A 21,379-nucleotide genomic window follows, 5' to 3' on the forward strand; every position below is an offset into this window, starting at 1 on the left:
AAAAACCACATAAGCCACAAAAGCTCAATGAATAAGAATATAAACTTTGGGATAGTCTTTTTTTTTCTTTTTTTCCACAATGTTAAAACATTTAATGAACTATTTTTCCCTATCTGTGATTAATATTTATTATTATTATTATTATTATTATTATTATTATTATTATTATCATTTATTACAATCTATTCAGTTTGTATCCTGGATGTGGCACCTGGATAAGTACTTAAGTCCTTAAAGTGCTTTTAAGCTCCCTCCTCCCCTCCCAATCTCACTCTCATTCCCTCTTCTCCCCCTATGCCCCTCCCCTAGTCCACTCATAGGGGAGGTCCTCCTCCCCTTCTATTTGACCCTAACCTATCAGGTCCCATCAGGACTGGTTGCATTGTCTTCCTCTGTGACCTGGCAAGGCTGCACCCCCCCAGGAGAAGATGACCAGAGAGCCTGCCACTGAGTTCATGCCACAGAAAGCCCCTGCTCCCCTCACTAGGGACCCCACTTGGAGACTGAGTATATGGGTTACATTTGAGTAGTGGTTTTAGGTCTTCTCCATGCATTGTCCTTGGCTAGGGTATCATTCTCTTCAGAGCTCCTAGGGCTCAGTTTTTATGGCTCTGTTGGTCTCCTTTTAGAGCTCTTATCCCCTCCAAATCCTTCCATCTCCCCCTTCTTTCATAAAATTCCCTGCATTCTGCCCAAAGTTTGGCTATTAGTCTCAGGCTCTGCTTCAATACTTTGATCAGTAGAGTCTTTCAGAGGCCACCTTTGGTAGGCTCCTGTCCTGTTCCCTGTCTTTTCCTGCTTCCATGTCCACTTTCCTAGGGTCTTCCTTGATGATACCCCAACCAAGAACAATGCATGGGATAATCTTAAAACAATTAATAAATTTAATTTTTGATTAGAAATCTTTCCCAAAAGAAATGTTGAGGCCCAGATGTCTTCCCTTGACAATTGCATTAATTGTTCACACAAAAAGTGAAAACCAAGTTACCTTTCCAGAAAATATGAGAAGAAAACATTTTCCAAGCATTCTATGAAGCAAATGCAACATGCGCAAACTGGACAAAGATGCTAAAAACAAGAAGAAAAAAATAATATTTCTTATCAAATACGGATGCAGTAATTTCTAAAATAATAACAAATAGTGCTCAGCAATGTATAAAGAGAGTTATATATCATGACTAAACAGGATTTGTCCAGGGTTTCAGGGAAGGGTTGGTACTAAAAAAATCTTGGACTATGTACTGACTAGAACATATGAAGAAGAAAAACCTCATGACCATTTCAACTAATCTAGAACCGGCATTTGAACAAAACTACACAACCCTTCCTGGTGAACAAAAGAATTCTCAGAATGTTAATACAGGAGTAATTTCTTCTGTGTAATGCTGAGTATGCACTTAAGTCCTAGAAGTGCTATCATGCTACTGAGATAAACATCAAAGCTTTCTGCCTAAGACTGGGGCACAGGAAAGGGAGGTCCTGTTTTCTCTACTGCTATCTGGCCTCATACTGGAAGATTAAGCTATCCAAGCAATGCAAGTAAGGAAATCAAAGATACAAATAGAGTACATATTAAAAATTCTTATTTGCCTATGGCCATGCTACCTTGAATACTCCTAATCTCATCTAAAAAAATCCTTGTTTGCATTTGATATGATTGTATATGTGGATACATTCAAGAAATACAAAGAAAACTCTGAGACCTATTAAAGGTTAGTGACGTTTCAAGACACAAGATTAATGTGTAAATTAATGCCGATTATGTTCACAGCTAGCTGTGGAGAAATGAGGATTAAACCAATATTATAGACTAATCATGAAAACAAGAAGAAATATAAAACACACACACAGGACTTGCATGCTGAAAACTACAAAATGTCAATGGAAATTAAACATCAGGAGATGTCAAGGAATGGACACACAAATGGGCATTTGTGGATTGGAAGATTTGACATGTCAAGATGTTGTCTCTTTCCATTTGATTTACTTGTTTAGCACAATTCCTAACAAACTCTCAGCAAGAAGGTTTTGTGGGTAAATAAGTTTACTCTAATATTTTTATGGAAGGCAAAAGAAGGGGAAAAGCTTCAACAATTCTGAAATAAACCCAGGTCCTGCTTACTGAGAATCACTGTTTTCTAGGAATACTAGTGTATTTTTTTAATGTCTTTTGAAAAATTCTTTTCTCATACAATACATTCCAACTGCAATATGTCTGTGCCTAAGTGACCTAAGTCTGGGCCTTGGCTTCCTTGGATGGAAGGGGAAACCAATACAACCCCAGCACACTACGTTATGAGCATTCACTCATGATTACCTCTTGTGAGGGATGGGGGGAAGCCCATCTGCGAAAACCACTCACTGAAGGAGAACAAGGTATAGAGGAGCTTCCTCTGGTCTCCCTGCACCCTGAGGCCTGGCTGCACCCTGTCTTCTCAATACAAGAGCTGTTCCTGGTATGGCCTGGTGAAATTATGATATTCAGGTACTCATGCCCAGGGCACCCGATCTTATCAATAGAGTTATCAATAGAGTACACACAGACCAGTTTTGTAATTATGAGGCTACCGTCACTAGTGCCCTGTAACTTGCGTATGATCCATCATGTCTTCTTTGGTGGCTGTTAGTGGAAATGACAGGTCCTGATTGGTAGAGCTCTGTGGCTGCTACGTAGGTTGATACATATAAGATTTCCTGTATCAATGCCATATAAGCGCCATAAAGTGCTCTTATGCTCTGACCTTCAGTTTTCTTACTTATAAAAGAGACTGAAATGGGACTCACTTCCTAAGAACATTGCAAATTAAACATTTTTATTACATTTCTCATGTGTGCTCATCTGTGAGTGTGCGTGCAGGCAGGTACACATGCATGTGCCTGAGTGTCACAGTGTGAGTGTGGTGGTCGGAGGATAACTGTCAGATGCTGAATTGTCCATATGGATCCTGGAGATTGGATTAAGGTTGCCACGAATGGCAGGAAGTGACTCCAACTACTGAGACATTTCACCAGCCCTGTTTAAAAAAATGTTTTAGTCAGGCATGGTGGCTCACACCTATAATCCCAGAACTCAGGAGGCAGAGGCAGACGAATCTCTGAGTTTGCAGTTGGCTTGGTCTACAGAGTCAATTCCAAGACAGCCAGGGCTACACAGAGAAACCCTGGCTTGAAAAATAAAATAAAATAAAAAATGGTTTTAGGACAGGGTCTCATATTTCCCTCCCTCCATCCTCTCAGTCCCCACCACTACTACCCCCTTTCCCCCGAGATCCACTCCTCCTCCTCCTCTTCCTCCTCCTCCTTTATTTCCCTTTGGAAAAGAGCAGGCCTCTCAGGAATATCACCTGAACATAGCATAACAAAGTCACAATAAGTCTAGACACAAACTGTCACATTAGGGCTGGGCAAGGCAACCCAGTACTAGGAAAAGGGTCCCAAGAGTCTGCAAAAGAGGCAGAGACACCCCTGCTCCAACTGTTAGGAGTTCCACAGAAGCACCAAGCTAACAGCCCTAAGATATTTTCAGGGGGCCTAGGGCAGACCCATGCAGCTCTGTGATTGTTGTTTCAGTCTCTGTGAACACTAAGAGCCCTGCTTAATTGATTCTGTGGGTTGTTTATTATTATTAAAGAGAATATTGTCCTGATTCCTTTCTCAGAGTGCTCATAGATACATAAAGTCAATGAATTTTGTATGTCCATCTGTGTCCCACTGCTTTGCTTTAAGTGTTCATTGAATCTGGGAGTTATCTAATGGTCTTCGGGGTCTTTTAATTACAGGATCGTATGATCTGCAAAAGGATAATTTGGATCCTTTCTTTCTGATTTGTGCCCCTCTCTATTTTTACCTCGTGCTTTCTTGTTCTGGCTGAGAATTCAACATTAAGGAAGGGTGAATATGACATTGTTTAATCCATAATTCTATGGGAAATTTATTGTTATTCTTCATCTAATATGAAGTAACTTATATGTCTGTCATATATGCTCTCTAGTTTCTGCAGGACTTTTATCACAAAGGGATGCTGAGCTTTGTCAAATGCCTTCTGTACGTTTATTGAGATGATCATGTGATTTCTGCCCCTGAGCCTGTTTATGGTGTAGTACATTCATTGGTTTATGCATATTCAATCACTCTTACATTCCTGGAACAAAATTAACTTGTTCTTACTATATAATCTTCTCAATATGTTGTTTATTTTGGCCTGTAGTTATTTTTGTTGATAAGTTTCATATTTATGTACATCAGGGAAATTGGCCTATAGTATTATTTTTGTTCTTATCTAGTTTAGGTATAAAAATGTTTGGCTTCATAGAATGAGGCTGCTAGTTTTTCCATCCATCTATTTTATGGAATGCTTTGAGGAACATTGACATTAGTTATTTGAAGATCTAATAGGATTCAGCAGTGAATTCATCTTGTTCCAGCATTTTACTTTTTGGGAGCCTCTTTATAACTGCTTTAATCTCATTGTTGGATATGGAGCTCATCAAGTTGTTTATATCAACTAGGTTTAGTTTATATAATTAGCTGTATCATACATGTCCAGAAATTGACCATTTTCTCCCAGATTTTCTAATTGATTGGATTATGAACTTTCAAAATATAGATGGCTACTCTTGGTTGTGTATATGGAATCAACTAACCCCCAAGTGGCTGTGTATAGCTGTGAGGGTGTTTTTTGTTTTTGTTTTTTTTCTTCTTCTTAATTAAAGCATTTGCGGTGGGAAGACCCACCCTTAGTCTGGGTCACATCTTTTAGTGACAGCCTATTTAAAGGACATGGAAGAGAGAAGCCTTTGCTCTTGCCTGCTTGTTCTCACATTTGCTGTCAAGTCTAGTCTCTTCACTGGCATTGGAGCCCAATTCTTCACGATTCCAGCACATATGAGACATCAGGCTCATAGACTGAATAACTATTGGATTCTTGGACTGTCCATTGGCAAACAGCTTTTGCTGGACTAGCTGAATCACTGCTTGTAAGGCATTCAAATAAATCCCGTGTGTGTGTGTGTGTGTGTATTTATTCTATAAATTTTGTTCCTATAGAGAACTCTGCTTAACACAACCATAATCTACTGATTTCAATGGAATCTGTTGTAATGAAGCCATCTTCTTTTTTTTCTTTCAATTTTTAAGTGTATTTATTTAGTCATTTATTTATTTATTTATTTAGGATGGTAACCCCATCCTCCTCTTCTCTTGGTCCCACCTTCCCTTCCTCTCCTCTCCCCCCTAATCCCTATATACAGCTAAAAACAAGGAAGGAACTAGGACACTATTAGAACGAACTAGGATTTTTGTTTGTTTGTCTTTGTTTCTCTGTGTAGCCCTAGCAGTCCTGAAACTTTCTTTGTAGACCAGGCTGTCCTCAAATTTACAGATACTTGCCTGCCTCTGCCTCCTGAGTGCTGGGATTAAAGTTGTACTCCACCTCACAGTTTGAACTAGGATTTTTTAAATTATTAAAATGGATGTTTTGCCTTAGATTCACAAAGAAGCAGAAAAGCACTTTATGTCACCAATTTGGTCCTTCAAGTCCCCCTCCCCCTTTTATATTGTGGAACTTCCGCCCTTGGCCACACCTGGATAGACTCGGGGTCTAATCCCTGCCTGTGAACCAAAGCGACAGTTCACATGAATGAGCTAATCTGTATGGAACAGAATTCTCTCTCTAGAAGATTTGGGGGGCAGAGATTCAGTTCTGCAGAAGAAGTAACTGAAGATTAGAGGCAAGGCGGAACTAAAGAAGAATGTGACCACAATCATCTGGACCACTCCAGTCAAGAGGAAAGAGACAGGTGTGAAAGAGGCAGAGCAATTTTGATAGAGTCTCTGTCTGAAAGACTAGATCTGTCTACCCCTGGCTCCTTGTGGCTTTCCAAGTCCTATAAAGCCTAGCTGTGTTGTGGTTCCCATTTGTGGATTTCAGTGGGATTCCCCACGTATTTTTACAGCGTCTACCCTCCTCCTGCATTTGACTGGTTTGGACTGTGGTTTCTGTACCCAGAGAGCCATAATTAATAGACTACAGTGAATAGATATCTTTTGTCTTTGATAAACAGGAAACACTGGAGGAGGAGAGATGTGTGCATTGCTTGTGTTCTGTGCTTCTGTTCTCCCCTCCCAGCTCCTCACCATGGGGTCTAGTCCTTGGCTTCTGTCCAGATGAATTTCTTAAAGAGAATTCAGGGGAGGCTCCTCCAGGGGTTGGGCCTCTTGTGATCTCCTGGTGTGCTGTAGATGACTTGAATGATTTAACATCTATTCATTAATTTTGTGGGGAAAAGTAAAGACTAGGGTGTTCCCAAATCCTTTTCTTCTGTGTAGCTATTAAAATGCTGTCTTGTTGGTGTTAGCATTCTGGAGCAAAATTGTTTCACAGTGTAGGAAACAAAAAAGGAAAAACAACTTGGTGGACTATTTACTGACTGGGATAGCCATCAGACACACTGAACATGCTGTTGCCTTGGTCACTTCATGCTATGTCCACACCCCTCTATTGAGGCATGGTCTCTGCATCTGTAAAGTAAGATATTTTAGGCATGTAATGTGAAAAGTACTAATAAGTTTCAAAGAGCTTGTGATTACTTCTGTCTTTGTGATCTGGTCTTTGCTTAAATCTCTCCCCCCACCCCATCTTTGTGACTCCTGCTGAAATATATCTCAGGGACTTTGTAGAAGCTTTCCACTGAATGCTATTCCCAATATATTCTCCAGACTCTGTTGTAAATTTTGTTTTTATTTTATGTGTATTTGGTGTTTTGCTTTCATGTACCTATGTGTACTGCAGGCATACCTGTTGCTCCCAGAGACCTGTGTGTCAGCTTCATTGGAACTCAAGTTGTGAGCCATCACATGAGTGCTGGAAAGTGAACCCAGGTCCTCTACAAGACCAGCCAGTACGCTGTACTGCAGAGTCATTTTTTGAGCCCTGCATCAATCCTGTTGGCAGAACTCTGTACCCTCATTCCTCTGTGTCTCTTATCGGAATCTAAGAGCAGGAAGCATTAGGCTTCATTTGGTTCATCAGTGCCCATACTGAATAACTTTGCATTTGGAGCTGTGTGAGGATAAGAATTACTTCTGACCTAGTTTACTGGTAGTGCTTCTTAAAAAGAAATTCTGCATTCCATGTAGTAGGAAGTTCAATTGCAGATCAATATAAATCAAATACTCTTCTGAGCCATAATCCTGAACTGCTTGCTGCCTTGTGACTTCTGAGTTGTGCTCCTGTCTGCTGTTGGCTGGTCTGATCTGGCCAGGCTTTGTAAATGGACTGAGCACGACTGCTTCCATCGATCTTCTTACTTATTGTGTTCCAGCTGCTCAACTCCTTACCTTTCAAAAGAGCCCACACCAGCCACCTTTAATGGGAATTTTACATATGGCTTACCTATGAATTCAGAACAACTCAAATGTGACATCTAGTATAATGGAAATAAAAACAGCCATGCAAGATAAACAGGCAAACACACAGAAGTTTGCCTTATATGTATGGAACTAATAAATATTGTTTCAGCATTTTAAGAGAGTTGAAAAGAGGTGTTTTGTATATCTGAAAAAAAGGTTGTCAGGCTTGAGATATTCTCTTCAAGTGAATTTTACTTAACCATTCACCAATTGGTTTGTTAATTCAATACACGTTTCAACAATTTTCAAGGGATTTGGCAATTGTCTCCATTGTGATTGTATTACTACACAATTATAATTAAGTAATTCACGTGAGCTTTGTGTTTCATTACATTCTGCATATTTCTTATCCTCACAGCGTCCCTATGAGGCTCTTAGATAATAGGATAGTGTTATCTGCATTTGGAGACGTAGAAATTCAGTCTCAGAATGGAATTATAACTTTGGCAGCATCTTAACAGCTGGCACATGACTGAGCTGTACCTTCAGTCCCGGGCCTGCATGATAGAGAGATGGTCCCTCCTCAGGAACTCGGAACTTGAAGCAGACCTGAAGATAAAGATTGATTTGTTGCTACAAGCGGAGCACATAAGAATCTTGATAAAATTTCTGAACGCATACAGATTGTCTTCATCGAAGGGACATGAGAAAAAAAAAAGGATATTTATAATCCAGTTTCTCTGCACCAAGCTAGGCTCGGGCTGGGACATGACGCAGTGGCGGTCTTTCATCTTAGTCTTCCTGCCTTATGACAGTGAGGGACTAATTCTCTGGGTTGGACAAGAAATACTTGGGATTTCTCTGATGCATTCCAACATAAAAGGTTATGTAAATGCACAAATCTTTCAATGCCACCTGAAGAAAAAAACCTCCCAGGATCCAGTTCAAAGAGCAGCTACCAGGAGGGCTGAGTGTTTTTAGATGTGACTCTAGTTCCTTGAGCAGGCTCTGGAAATGTTAGGTTCATCACCACAGCACAAATTCTCCGCCTGCATGCAGCTTCCTCTTAAAAGGTAGTAGATTTCTAGACCCCATCTCCTTTCTCTGAATCAGACTTTCGGTGAGTTATAGCCAACTTTTCTGAGTAATTCAACCTCCATGATTTTGACAATATCATAATGTAATATGTTTCATCCTGCCAGCCCTTCTGTAACAGGCTATGTATCCAGGGTCATGCTGTTTGTTCTCTCTCAATTTAATAAAATTCTGTATCCAGCTATATCTCCAGATCATTCTTCAAGATAACCTTCAAAAAATTTACATAAAGCCTTGCTTTTCTATATGGCTTTAGGTGCTTTTCCTTAACAGAGTGCTTAATTAAAAGCATTAGCTGGGGTGGGTGGTAAAGTTGAATATCAGTAAAGCTTTCAACCTAAGTTTGATCCTTGGAACCCACATGGGGGAAGAAAAAAAATACAGCTACAAGTGGTCCTCTGTTATCCATACACATGTCATACCATGTGCGCACTCACGCATACATACAATAAATCAATACAGGTAGCAATTTTTAAAAAGATTTATTTATTTATTTATTTATTTATTTATTTATTTATTATGTACACAAGATCTCATTATGCACCAGATCTCCTTATAGGTTGCTGTGAGCCAGCATGTGTTTGCTGGGAATTGAACTCAGGACCTTTAGGAAGAATAGCCAGTGCTCTTGACCTCTGAGCCATCTCTCCATCCCCAGGTAGAAATTTTTTAAGCACTGCTTCTGGATGTAGACACTGAGTCCGATGCCACAGTGTTTCACTGTGTAACCATGGGCCAGGTACTTAATCTCTTCATGCTGGGGTTGCTCACCAGAGATGGTGATGGCAGTGTGACCGTGCTCACAGACTTGGTGAAAGTGGAAATGATGCAATCCACTGAAGCATATAGAGACGAACTCGTGAAAAAGGAACATCGGCTAAATGGTAACCACTTAACCAGATGCCATCTCATTCATAACTCTCCATAACACTCAATTTTCTTGTAGTTTCCTCTCATTAGATTGTCAGCTTTTTAGGGGGTAGAGTACATGGTAAAAGCTCCTTTAGTCTGATACTGAGGAGCATTATATAGACCTACATAGGCACTCAGTAACCATTACTGACTAAAGGGAGAAATTTGATATCTTTCCCCATCATGCATGGTGGATCGGTAATGTGGTGAGGTCACATCTTGGAGGAATCCCCCATTGGATGGGGGATACAGCAGACATTTATTTTTCTTAGCTCAAAGTCGAAAATCATCATGGCAGCTGATTGCGTTTTCTTGCGTCTTGTGAAGGGCCTTATTTCTGGCCAGTGGAAGCTACTTCAGTTGTGTGCTTGTGCCGAGAAGGGAAAACAGTGTCTCCTCTGCATTGTACTGAAGGAGCCTTCCTCCCATGACCTCATCCAAACCCAACCACCTCCCAAGGCTCTACCTCCTACTGTCATTACATTGGGGATCAAGGCTTCCACGCGAGTTGATTCAAATAGCACTAACACTTTATTGTGCCTCAGTTTACTTACTTCTATTTGTGAGGGATGCCTGGTGAAGATTGCCACAGCATCTGGCACAGTATTTGATTATGTTTCTAAACCTTTCCCATGTGTGTGTGTGTGTGTGTGTGTGTGTGTCTACAGTGGGAGTATGTATGTGTTCATGACTAAAGCTAGATTTGTTTTTCAGGTGCTACCCATCTTCTTTGATTTTTGAGATGGGGGCTCTCATCAGCCTGGAGCTTTGAAAGTAGGCTAGACTGTCTGGATGGTATACTGCCAGGGCCATAAGGATGGGATCTGCCTGTCTTTACCTCAGTGTTGACATTATAAGCGCAAGTCACCACACACAGCATTTTTTATGTGGCTTTTGGGACTTGAACTTAGGTTCTCATGCTCACCAAAAGAGCAATTTATCAACAGCATTAGCTCCCATCCCTTTCCTATCTGCTACTTCCGGGCAGACTCCATCTGCCCAATGTTAGGTGCATGTAAAAAAAAAAAAAAAAAAAAAAAAAAAAAAAAAAAAAAAGAACACCCAAGAAAGAAATTCTCCTGAGAATTTTCTTTTTCACCTTACAAAATGTCAGCCAGCCTTCTCAGCTGGTGCTTTCCCAGTACTAAGATAGTCTCCAGACTGTAGAAAATGGCATGCTCTGAGAGAGCCTTCTGCCAGGGCATGGAACAGATGCCAGGGACTTTCCTCAGCCCTGTGGGCAGCGGGCAGGGAACTGTGAGGCCAGTTTTCCCTTGTGGATCTGAGTTGTCTTCACCCAGCCACTTCATACCATTGGGCACCGCGCAATTCTTTCTTGTATGTGTTCCTTCTCACAACACAGAGTTCTGTGGGTTTCAGGGCAGTGAGACTGTCTCAGTATTCCTAATAAGGAGCACAGAGCCCAGTTCAAGGCTTTTAGCACAGGGAAGTGGGGAAACACAGGTGAGTCACAAGCAGCCAGATTTAGAGACCTGAGGACGGAGAAGGTTTGTGGTATTGGAATTTTATTAGAAACTGTTTCTTTTGAGGGTCTCCCATTTTAAACAAACTGGAGTGGCTTAGGGAAAGCCTAACCAAGTGATGGGAAGAACTGTATGTGGGTGATTTAGCTAAACATTTTACAAGGCTCCACTTAACTCAAGGGGTGAGGATACTTTGCTCTAACGCCACGTAGTTTTCATCTGTTTGTGTTTGAAAAGCAAACCCAAGTTGGATTCCCTTCAGTCTCTAGAACCCAGTGGATGATCAAGGAATGCATGTGGAATGAATGATTCGGTGTTTTTGTCCTAGTTTGCCAACTCAGGACTAGCCAAAATCCTGTCTTCTCTTCAGGGGTTTGACAAGTACACTTGAACTGACTTGTAGATCACAGTAATAACTGTATTCGGTATCAGTTGAAATGCCTGTACTGAGTGATAGGTTTGCCTCTCCCCCCAGCCCCCACACAGAGGGAGAGAACACTAGAAGAAAATCTAGTTTAGAAGATCATTTACAAACAACATATATTGGTTGGCTAGTCTCACAAGAGCAACTGGACACCTGAAGTATCAGAACTATCATCGGACACAGGTCTGGGCTGTAGGAAGAGTGCCTGGGTGTTCTAAGTCACTGGATAACTGGCCCTAGTAACTTGCAGGATTCCTGTGGCCTTTCATTGTTAGTTCGCTGTTGCCCTCTGCTGGTGAATCTTGTCATCTCGGGAAGCTGGAGTTCTCAGATGCTCTCTTACCTGGGTCTTAGTCTCCTCCAGCCTGCCAGAAATGACAGGGATGCTGGTGCTGAGGGGTGGAAGTAAGTGGTGCCAGGGAGTACTGTGTCTCATACTGGAAGATAGGGCGTGTGTTTCTGTTCTCTCAGCACACAGTCTTCTTGTTTGCTGAGAACTTGCTGGGCACAAGAGACCCAGGTATATATTCTACACTAGTGGAACCTCCATTCAATATAGGAGGTGAGCAGTTGGTTGGACCAGCACATAAATAAACTGTCATACAGTGACAACTGTGGCTAGAGCCAGAGAAGACGTACTGTGGCCTGTACTGAGTGATAGGTATGTCTCTCTCTCTCCCTCCCCCCATACATAGAGGGAGAGAACAATAGAAGAAAATCTATTTTAGATTTTGTTGTCTTTCAAGAAATGCCATCCTCTTTTAGAGTAAGGGTCCTTGCAACAGAGAGCATATAAACTGGGAACCTGAAGGATAGTTCATATTTTCTGTCTTTTTTATGTAATAGATTTCTTTATGTTAATCACAGGTTATTTATTTTGTATCCCAGCCGTAGCCCCCACCCTCATTCCCTCCCTATCCCACCCTCCCTCCCTCATCTCCTCCATGCCCCTTTCCAAGTCCACTGATAGGGGAGGACCTCCTTCCCTTCTATCTGACCCTAGTTTATCAGGTCTTTTCAGGACTGACTGCAGTGTCCTCTTCTGTGGCCTAGCAAGGCTGTTCCTCCCTCGGGGGAGGGGTGGGGTTGAAGAGCTCGCCATTGAGTTCATGTCAGAAATAGTTCCTGTTCCCCTTACTAGAGAAACCACTTAGATACTGAGCTACCATGGGCTATATCCGAGCAGGGGTTCTAGGTTATATACATACATGGTCCTTGGTTGGAGAAACAGTCTCATGAAAGACCCCTGTGCCCTGATACATTTGGTCCTTGTGGAGCTCCTGTCCTCTCCAGGTCTTACTAACTCCCCCTTCTTTTATATGATTCCCTGTACTCTGTGGAGGTTTGGTTATGAGTCTCCCATCTGCTTTGATATACTGCTAGGTAGAGTCTTTCAGAGGCCCTCTGTGGTAGACTCCTGTCCTGTTACTTGTTTTCTCCTACATCCAATGTCCATCCCATTTGTCTTTCTAAGTGAGGATTGATCATCTTATAATTCAACATTTTAAGTGATTTATTTTTAATTTTATGTGCATTGGTGTTTTGCCTACCTATATGTCTCTGTGAAGGTATCAGATCTCCTGGAACTATGGTTACAAACAGGTGTGAGCTTCCATGTGGTTACTGGAATTTAACCTGGGTCACTTGGAAGAGCAGCCAGTGCTCTTAACCACTGAGCCATCTCTCAAGGCCCTTAATTCAATTTTAAAAAATTTTTATTTTATTTGAAAATCATTTGAGGATTTCATAAATAAGCACATCATGTTTATATCACTTCCAGCCCCTCACCACCTCCTTACATTTTCTTCCAATCCCTCCCATTCAAATGAATGACCTCTTCAGATATGAGTGGACAAGGGAGGTGGGGGATTATGGGAGCTTGGCAGTGCTATCCTTATTTGCATGTGTCTGAAGCTGACTGTTGAGGATTAGGATCTGTTCCCTGGGGAAAATGAACAGTTTCTCCCTCCTTCAGCAGCCATTCTGCGGCTCTTCCTCTAGGGGTGGAGCCTTATTAAAGTTTACTTCATCTTATTGGCTTCTGGCCTGGTGAGGTCCGTGCAGGTCTTGTGAAAGCAGGTGTATTGAGAGCTCATGGCAGCAGCATCTCTGGCTTGTCCAGAAGACGTTATTATGAAATAGTCACCCCAGTCTTCAGGATCAGTCATCACTCCTCTCTTCCTCTTTTTCTCTGTCAGCCTCTCTTCCTCCTCCACAGTGAAGACCTGCTCCAGTTTTTCCCCCTATTCATAACACTGTGTCCTGTTATGCCCATCCCTAGAGTGCTTCAGCCACTCCCCACCCCCATTATCCCTTTTTTATTTTCTGGCTTCCAGGGTTGCTCCAGATTATACGCTCAGATCTAAAGACTCAGAGCCGGATTCATAAGTAAGAGAAAACAGGCAGTGTTTGTCTTTCTGAGTCGGGGCTGTCTCACTCAGTGTAATATTTTCAAATTCCATCAGCTTACCTGAAATTTTAATTTCTTTTTGTAGCTGAATAGAGTTCCATTATACAGATGTACCACGTCTTCATTATCCATTCATTAGCTGATGGATGTTTAGGCTGACTGCATTTCCTAGCTATTGGGAATGCAGCCACACTGAACATGGATGCCAAGGAATGGTTTGGTTGAATCCTGTGACGGGCCCACTTTCAGTTCTTTGAGATTTCTTCACATTCATTTCCATGGTAGCTGCACCCATTTGCAGTTTCTCCCCCAATTTCAGCCACTCTGGCTAGGGTGAGCTGAAATTACACAGTAAGAACTAGTTTGCTCAGGAATTAGTCCCCAAAATTCAAAAATGGAAAATCCTCAAGCAACAGGCTTCTGCAGTGCAAAGGAAACATCAATGAAGTGAAGAAGGAGTCTACAGAGTGGGAAGAAACTTCACAGCTCTATGTCCAATAGAAGGTTAATAGCCAGAGTACACAAAGATCTTAAAAATTCAAGAAAACAGACAACCCAGTTTAAAAATTGGGCTATGGATCTGAACAGAAAGCCTGAAAAGGAAATGAAAACTGCTAAGAAATATCTCTTAGAAACGGTTTAGCAACTTTATCAACCAGAGAAATCCAAATAGTTTCTAGTTTTAAAATTAACTGTTATAGTGGTTAGAGAAACAACTGTCATTAAAGTGCTTGTTATGCATACATGAGGACCCAAGTCCATAACCCCAGAACCCACATAAAAACTGGGCATTGTGGCCAATACCTGTAATCTCAGTCCTGGGGAGAAAGAGACAGAGAATCCTGAGGTATTCTGGCGCTCGTGTGTGCATGCATGGGCATGCGATCTCTCTCTCTCTCTCTCTCTCTCTCTCTCTCTCTCTCTCTCACACACACACACACACAAATCATTTGCAATTTCACCATACGAGAATAATAATGAATGTTAAAGTTCTGACGTAGGCAGAACATTGCTTTTGCATCTTATTCTTTCTCATTATTATGGCATGAGCTTTTCCCCAAAATGTACTCATTTTTTTAAATGTTCTATTTTTATGAGGGGAGGATTATTTCAGTTTATTGAAAACCATGACTGGAAATCCCCAGACATGAGCAGGCAGCGTATGTATACTGTCCAAGATAAGTGATACATAAATTATATGATCATAAGAATAGCTATAAAACTTCATCCAGGGTAAAGGAAAGAGTGTTGCTGGGTCAGTGCATATTAGAAGGGTTCGCAGAGCCAGGCTGTGTAGTAGCGAGCAGGGGTGAAGCTCAAGTCTGTAGGTATTACCTAGGCAAAGGCGATCAAAAACATTGCCTGCAAAGGGCCCAACATATACAAAGGCTCTTAAAGAAGACACAGTCCAAAACCAAACTAAAACCCGAACAAACACAGGGAGAAACAGCAATGGCATCAGACAAAGGAGTACAAAGATGGGTCCTGAGATGAGGCTGACAAGGCTTGACCTTGGAGAGGAAGGTTAAATGTTTTGTCACTTTCCAGGCATGGTAGCACGTGTCTGTAACTCCAGAACCTGGGAGGGGGAAGCAAAGTGTCCTCCAAAGTTTGAGACCAGCCTGGACTACTTAATGCGAGGCCAAGTTGGGCTGCAGCATAGAACTTTTCTCAACAAACAAACATAAACAAACAAGCAAACACACGAACCAAAACCAAAGCCTCCGAAGAACAAAATAAATAGGAAAACACCCCAACATTTCTAGTTTGTTTTGTCATTCGTCATAAGAGCCACAGAAAACCGCTGAAGCTTTTTAAGCTGAGTGAGCGAAAAAACGGATTGGCTTTAAAAAAAAACACACACACACACACAAAAATGTACCCAAAAGACAAACCTATCAATAAACTAAAAGCAAAACTGCACTGGTGAAACAGGGTGCAGAGGTTGGCATAAAGTGGATGCAGGTAAAGCAGATCCAAGTGGCCAAAGATTGCAGCTGTAATAGCGCAATCTAGGGACAGCAGTCCACCTGCCAAGGATGGTGACAACAGAGGCGGACAGAGGTGGAAGAGGGTGGCAAGTTTAGAGCCATTTTGTAGTGAAATGGTTAGAATTTGGCACGGGATGGGGGATGTTCCGATGGAAATGACTGTAACCAGCAGAAACGGGTAGCAAGTTCTCTCCCAAGGCAAGGCGGGGCATAAGAGGACATGGCAGGGAATTATGTGTGTTCGGGTAAGCTGACATCTGCCGCAGTGGCAGGTAAGGATACGAGTCCTCAGAGAAGCGCTTGACCACACTTGCATACACAGGAAGGGCCCTTTGTTTGGAGGAGTCACTCGGGAGAGAGTCCAAGCTAGGCCTCGACTGGATGTCTCCATATTCGTTTCAGGCCCCTGTGCATATGAACCTGCCGTGTGTAACACACCACCACACCTCGTGTGCCATCTTAGTTTGGGTGTCTTTAAAACAGGGGCGGATGCGTTCAGTCTAGAGGGTTACAGTGGGGAGTAAAAGAGAGCGTTGAGGTGGCAGGCCTTGGTAATCGGCAAGCAGCGGTAGTCCCGTGCCGCTGTTGGTCCTTTCTCTGGGTTTGCTGTTGCTGTCATCCGAACATCAAGGGTATCGGTATCAGGACTACGTGGTTCAGCATGTGCACGAGTTCTTTAAGAAACGAAGATATGACTGGAGCCCAAAGCAACGCCACCACCTAGATGCTGGAGCTGGTGGCCTGGGCTAATTATAGACCAGAGTGTTTACTTGAATTCAGACATGCCGGCATGTAAATTATTCAGAGTCTGTGTCACAGCAGAGCACTCCGTGTTCCTAAAAAGAATTCTCCTTTCCTCCCCTCCGGAATCCTTTACCTTTTAAAATAAATCTCATTATGGAGTGCTGACATTTTCAGTAAAACCATTCAACCAAAAGCTGCAGTTTTTTTTTCTTTCTTATCCTTCCCCCACTCCACCACCCCCCCTTTTTTTTTCCTTAGACTGAAAACAAGTCTGGTTTATTAGGCAACCACTTATAACATACTGCTAAGTAGATACCACCTATTTAGAGAAGTTGATGTGGCTAGCTGGTAAACATTTCAGTTTCTCCATCTTTCTAAGGCAGAACGTGTTAAGCCCTACCGTCTTCTTTCTCCGTAGAGTGGCAATCGAATGTTGCTGTATAGAGTAGGTGGAAAGCACATATCAAAGACTTCACTAAGACCTCTTGGATTTGAGGTTGTTTCTTTCCGCCATGCTGCAACACCTTAATTTTCTAATGACTGCACCTCTAAACTTCCTGCAGAAGGTTGTGGGCAGATGGAGAGCTAATACATGTAGCCATACAATGACCATTGTGCACTGGGGTCCTCAGTCAATGGTCAGCTTCTATACCCACTCCTTCTGGGTCCTCTTCCTTTCTTTCTTCATCTTTAATTTCCTCGTTCATGTTTCTCCAGTTCTTTCTCCCATGGGCGTAACCTTTTATTTCTCTAAGTCTCTTTATACTAACAAAGAAGGCAGCATACATTTTCAGTTACCCAAAATCCCTTAGTGACCTGTGTCTACATCAACACTAAACATCGCTGAGTTAAGAACCCAATGGAGTGATTTTCCCTACTCCTCCCACAGATTAATGAGCCCTAAGTATTGTATCCATTTTGAAGACGAGCTCCTTAAGTGGAAAGAAGTTTAAACTCTAAACGTACAGCATTATTAAGTGACAGAAATCCATGTTCCCATTCACAGTCATTTCCTCCCAAAGGACCCAAAATCAAGTTTGACATCTGCACATGTTTTTATTTCACAGATACACGCTTCCTCATACATTTTCTTACATATAGGGTTGATAGACTATACTTTCTTGAGCTATGCCGCTTTCTATAAGCAGTATTTATTCTGTATGGCCAATGTGTGATCATTTCTTCATCCATGTGTTTGTTCCTACAGGATTGATCACTGGAACAATGAGAAAGAAAAGGTCCTTTTTCTCACAGACAAGACCCTCTTGATCTGCAAATATGACTTCATCATGCTCAGCTGTGTGCAGATGCAGCAGGTTCCCTTGAGTGCCATCTGTCGCATCTGCCTGGGAAAATTTGTCTTCCCAGTGATGTCTCTGGACAAGTGAGTACGATGTCTCAGACTTGGAGACGCCATGAAGCAAGGCAGACACACTCGGAGAAATCAGTAACATGGTGACCTGAAAAACTCAGGCTGGAAGAAAGCAGAGGAGAAAGGAAATCCTCCCATTAAGCTCATCAGAGTATTGAGTGAGCTTCTGATTGATGTTAGGTACCAGTGATGAGACTTTAAGCAGATTGGCAATTTAGAGTAAGAACCTAAGCAAATAGCTAAATGCATTTAGGTAGGAATACCTACGGGAATGAAGAGAAAAGGTTCTTACTCAATTCACATGGCAAACAATTAAAGAAAGGCTGCCCTGGAGAAGCACTTGAGTTAGTATTTGTGGTTGAGTAGGAGTTAGCCAGGCAGGCAGAATAGTTAAAAAGTATTCCAAGCAGGAGGAACAGCATAGCCTCAAAGAGTAAGGCAGGACCGGCTGGTGGCATGTGATATGGTTGGTGACTCAAGTTCATCTGTAAAACAAGATGGACAGATATGACCATAGTTAGTAGCTCTGCAGTTCTTCTTCTCCTTATCCTTCCTCTTCCTCTTCCTCCTCCCCCTCCTGTCCTCCTCCTCCCCCTCCTGTCCTCCTCCTCCTCCTCCTCTTTCTTCTTCTTCTTCTTCTTCTTCTTCTTCTTCTTCTTCTTCTTCTTCTTCTTCTTCTTCTTCTTCTTCTTCTTCCTCCTCCTCCTCCTCCTCCTCCTCCTCCTCCTCCCTGGAGCTCAACAGTCTCAGACCATTAACACAGACTAGTTGAGGTCTACAGGGGAGTGTTGGGTAAGTTGCTGGGTTGATCTTGGAAAGACATATATTCCCCAACCCTTTTAGATATAAGCCATAGGGTGGCCATCTTCATCAAAGGCTGAATATGAGATCTCCCCATGGAACTGTGAACTTACAGAAAGTAGACACCACTTTTGTTTTCCATTAAACACCGGGCATTGGGTTTGGCACATTCTTTGACCTGTGAACTCAAGTACCTTGAACATACGGTTTTCTTTATCAAAGCTTACCATATCAAAGAGTTGTGTTTATTTAGATCTTTCTATGGATACAAGAATTAACTAAGTCATTTAGTTTATTGACTTTTAGAATAAAGACGTTTTTCAATAAAAACAATACACATTTAAAATACATGTAAATGTTACAAAATATTTACTTTTAAGATCTCTGTTTTCTACTCCAGACCCTCCATCCAACATTCTTTACATGGATGCCAGTAATTTATTGCCCACTTTTGAAGAAATTGTCTGCAGATATAAAATACTAAGAAGCGTTTGTGTATACACCTTTAAAATCGACAGAGCTGAGGATCAGCCTCAGCTTTTACTACGGCAGAGTGTTACTGTTTATATCTGTTTAGCTAGTTTCTCATGGTGAACATTTATGTTTGTCTTTGCCAACTGTGCTCCCGTAAATATTCCTGCCACAGGGCTTTGCATAATTGTGCAAGTGTGTCTGTAACCTATAGTTCCCAGAATGGAATTCATTAGGTTCAAGTCATGTGACTCTTGATTCACAGAGATAGCCAAAAGCCCACCAGACAAGGTGTAACTATTGATGCCAAAGGCAATCCTAAAACATAATCTCCGTAACACGCATCAGGAAACTTTTTTTTTTTTTTTTTACTTTGCCAGTCAACTAGATTTTAAAAAATATTGTTTTAATTTAATTTATATTATGAGAATGTGAAAGAGAGTTTTTTTTTCTTTTCTGTAAAGTACCTCCCCCCTTTTGTTTTTACTAGAAGCAAGTATTTGTCCTCTGTGATTTGCATGACATGCTTTTATGTTGGAGAATAGAATATCTTTTTTACCATTCATGCTGTATACATTTTTCTCTAGTGTCACAGCACTTAGAACTTCAAAATGTTATTTTATGGCTCTCAGTTCTTGTGTCCCAGATTTATCATTCAGTGAGGGTTGTGAAAATTGTCTTTTTGACAAATTCTTGTCAAATTCTGTAACAGAATTATAATATACGTTTCCATGTGTTGAGTTCATAATTTAACTTCTAAACATGTTTAATTTGCTTTTCTTTTGAAATTTGCTTGAGTTGGGAAATATTCAACCAGCTAAAATTCTCCACATTATTTATTCAATATTCTACCTTTCCCTACTGTTTGAAATACACATGCATCATCTATTACCTTCCTCACACATCTCTGGGAATTTTAACATTTTTTTCATTCCATTCTGCTCATCAAAGCACAGGACAGTTTTACTTATTCTTTCGGACTCTGTGTTGGCATGTGTGAATTACGTCAGTCTGTCATTTGTTACTTTTGTGTTCTCAGGGTTTAGCATATGCACTGTGCTGTCCTCACACAATAAGTTAAGAAATACTCTGGTCTTTATTTTCTAGAAGATTTTGTTTGTGAGTAATTTACTCTCTGTCTTGAATGTTTGATAAAATTTACGCAGGAAATCTTGACATTACTAGGGTGGAATGGTTTCTTAAGTAAAAACTATTTCATGACGACTATATAATTATACTATTTTATTTACTTGAATTTTAGTGAGCTTTGTTTTTCAAGAAATCTCTTAAGCATAATCTCTTGGGCTTGAAGGTATAAAGTTATTAACATTATTTCTCATTTCCCCTTTGATGTCAGTAAAATATGTTAGAAATGTTTTTGCTTCCCACTAAGGGTGTTCTGGGTCCTCAGAGTTTCCTACTCATATAAATTTAGTTAGCTTTAGAAAGACATACCTTTGGACCCCCTTTGGCTTACTTCCCTATTGCTTGATTACTATTTATTAGAATTCTTCTGCTCTTTTCTCTACAGTTTTTTTTTCCACCTGTTTATTCAGGTATTACTTTTCTACTTCTATAACTGCTTAAAGAAGACACCAAGGTTATTGATGTAAGATTTGTCCTGTTTTCTATTATAAGTATTCAAAATTATCCCTTTAAATATGAGTTACTTTGAAAGAATGAGTTTATGTACGTCACATGCATGCAGGTGCCTCAGGAGGCCAGAAGAGGGCATCATATCCCTTGAAAGTAGTTACCAAATGTGTTCCACCTGACGTGGTGCTGGGAACTGAACTTGGATCCTTCACAAGAGGAGTAAGTGCTTTTAGATTCTGAGCCACCTCTCCAGCTCTGCAGTGCTCCTCCTTACCCTTGACAATGCCTAATGCTTTAAAGTTCAGTTTGAAATCTGTTATTATTTTAGCACCTCCATCGTTTTTGTCCTTACTTTTTCCATTGAATATCACTTTTTATCCTTTAGTCTCTACTTACTAATTCTCTGTATATACAGTATGTTTCATATATCAACCCCATAGTTCATAGAGTTAATCCATTCTGGTCTCATTTGTCTTTTAGCTAGAATGATTACTCTTTAAACATTTTTGAGATTTTTGATATGATTGGTGACCTGTAACTTGTTTCCCAGTTTTTTTTCCTTTCATTTTTGATTCATTTGTTCTTTTTTTTCTGTTCATATTTTGGTTAAATATTTGTCATAATTAGATTCTAGTCCACCCATTGGCTTTCATCCATAATATGTGTTGTGGTTACTTTATGGCAGAGTTCTTCAACCCTAACACTATTGGTGGCTTGGAAAGAGAAGTT

The 21,379-nt window shown here is 41.0% G+C and overlaps 1 protein-coding gene across 1 annotated transcript in view; it reads left to right on the forward strand.

The window, feature by feature from the left end:
- Positions 1 to 21,379, forward strand: part of Tprg1 (tumor protein p63 regulated 1) — a 130,104-nt gene that overhangs the window by 51,373 nt on the left and 57,352 nt on the right. Inside the window, exon 4 of the mRNA XM_021659201.2 lies at positions 17,618 to 17,794. Coding sequence (XP_021514876.1) covers positions 17,618 to 17,794 — 177 coding nt within the window. The remainder of the gene's footprint in view (positions 1 to 17,617; positions 17,795 to 21,379) is intronic.

This window comes from Meriones unguiculatus, chromosome 17 (genome assembly GCF_030254825.1).
Source record: "Meriones unguiculatus strain TT.TT164.6M chromosome 17, Bangor_MerUng_6.1, whole genome shotgun sequence".
NCBI classification, from domain to species: domain Eukaryota; kingdom Metazoa; phylum Chordata; class Mammalia; order Rodentia; family Muridae; genus Meriones; species Meriones unguiculatus.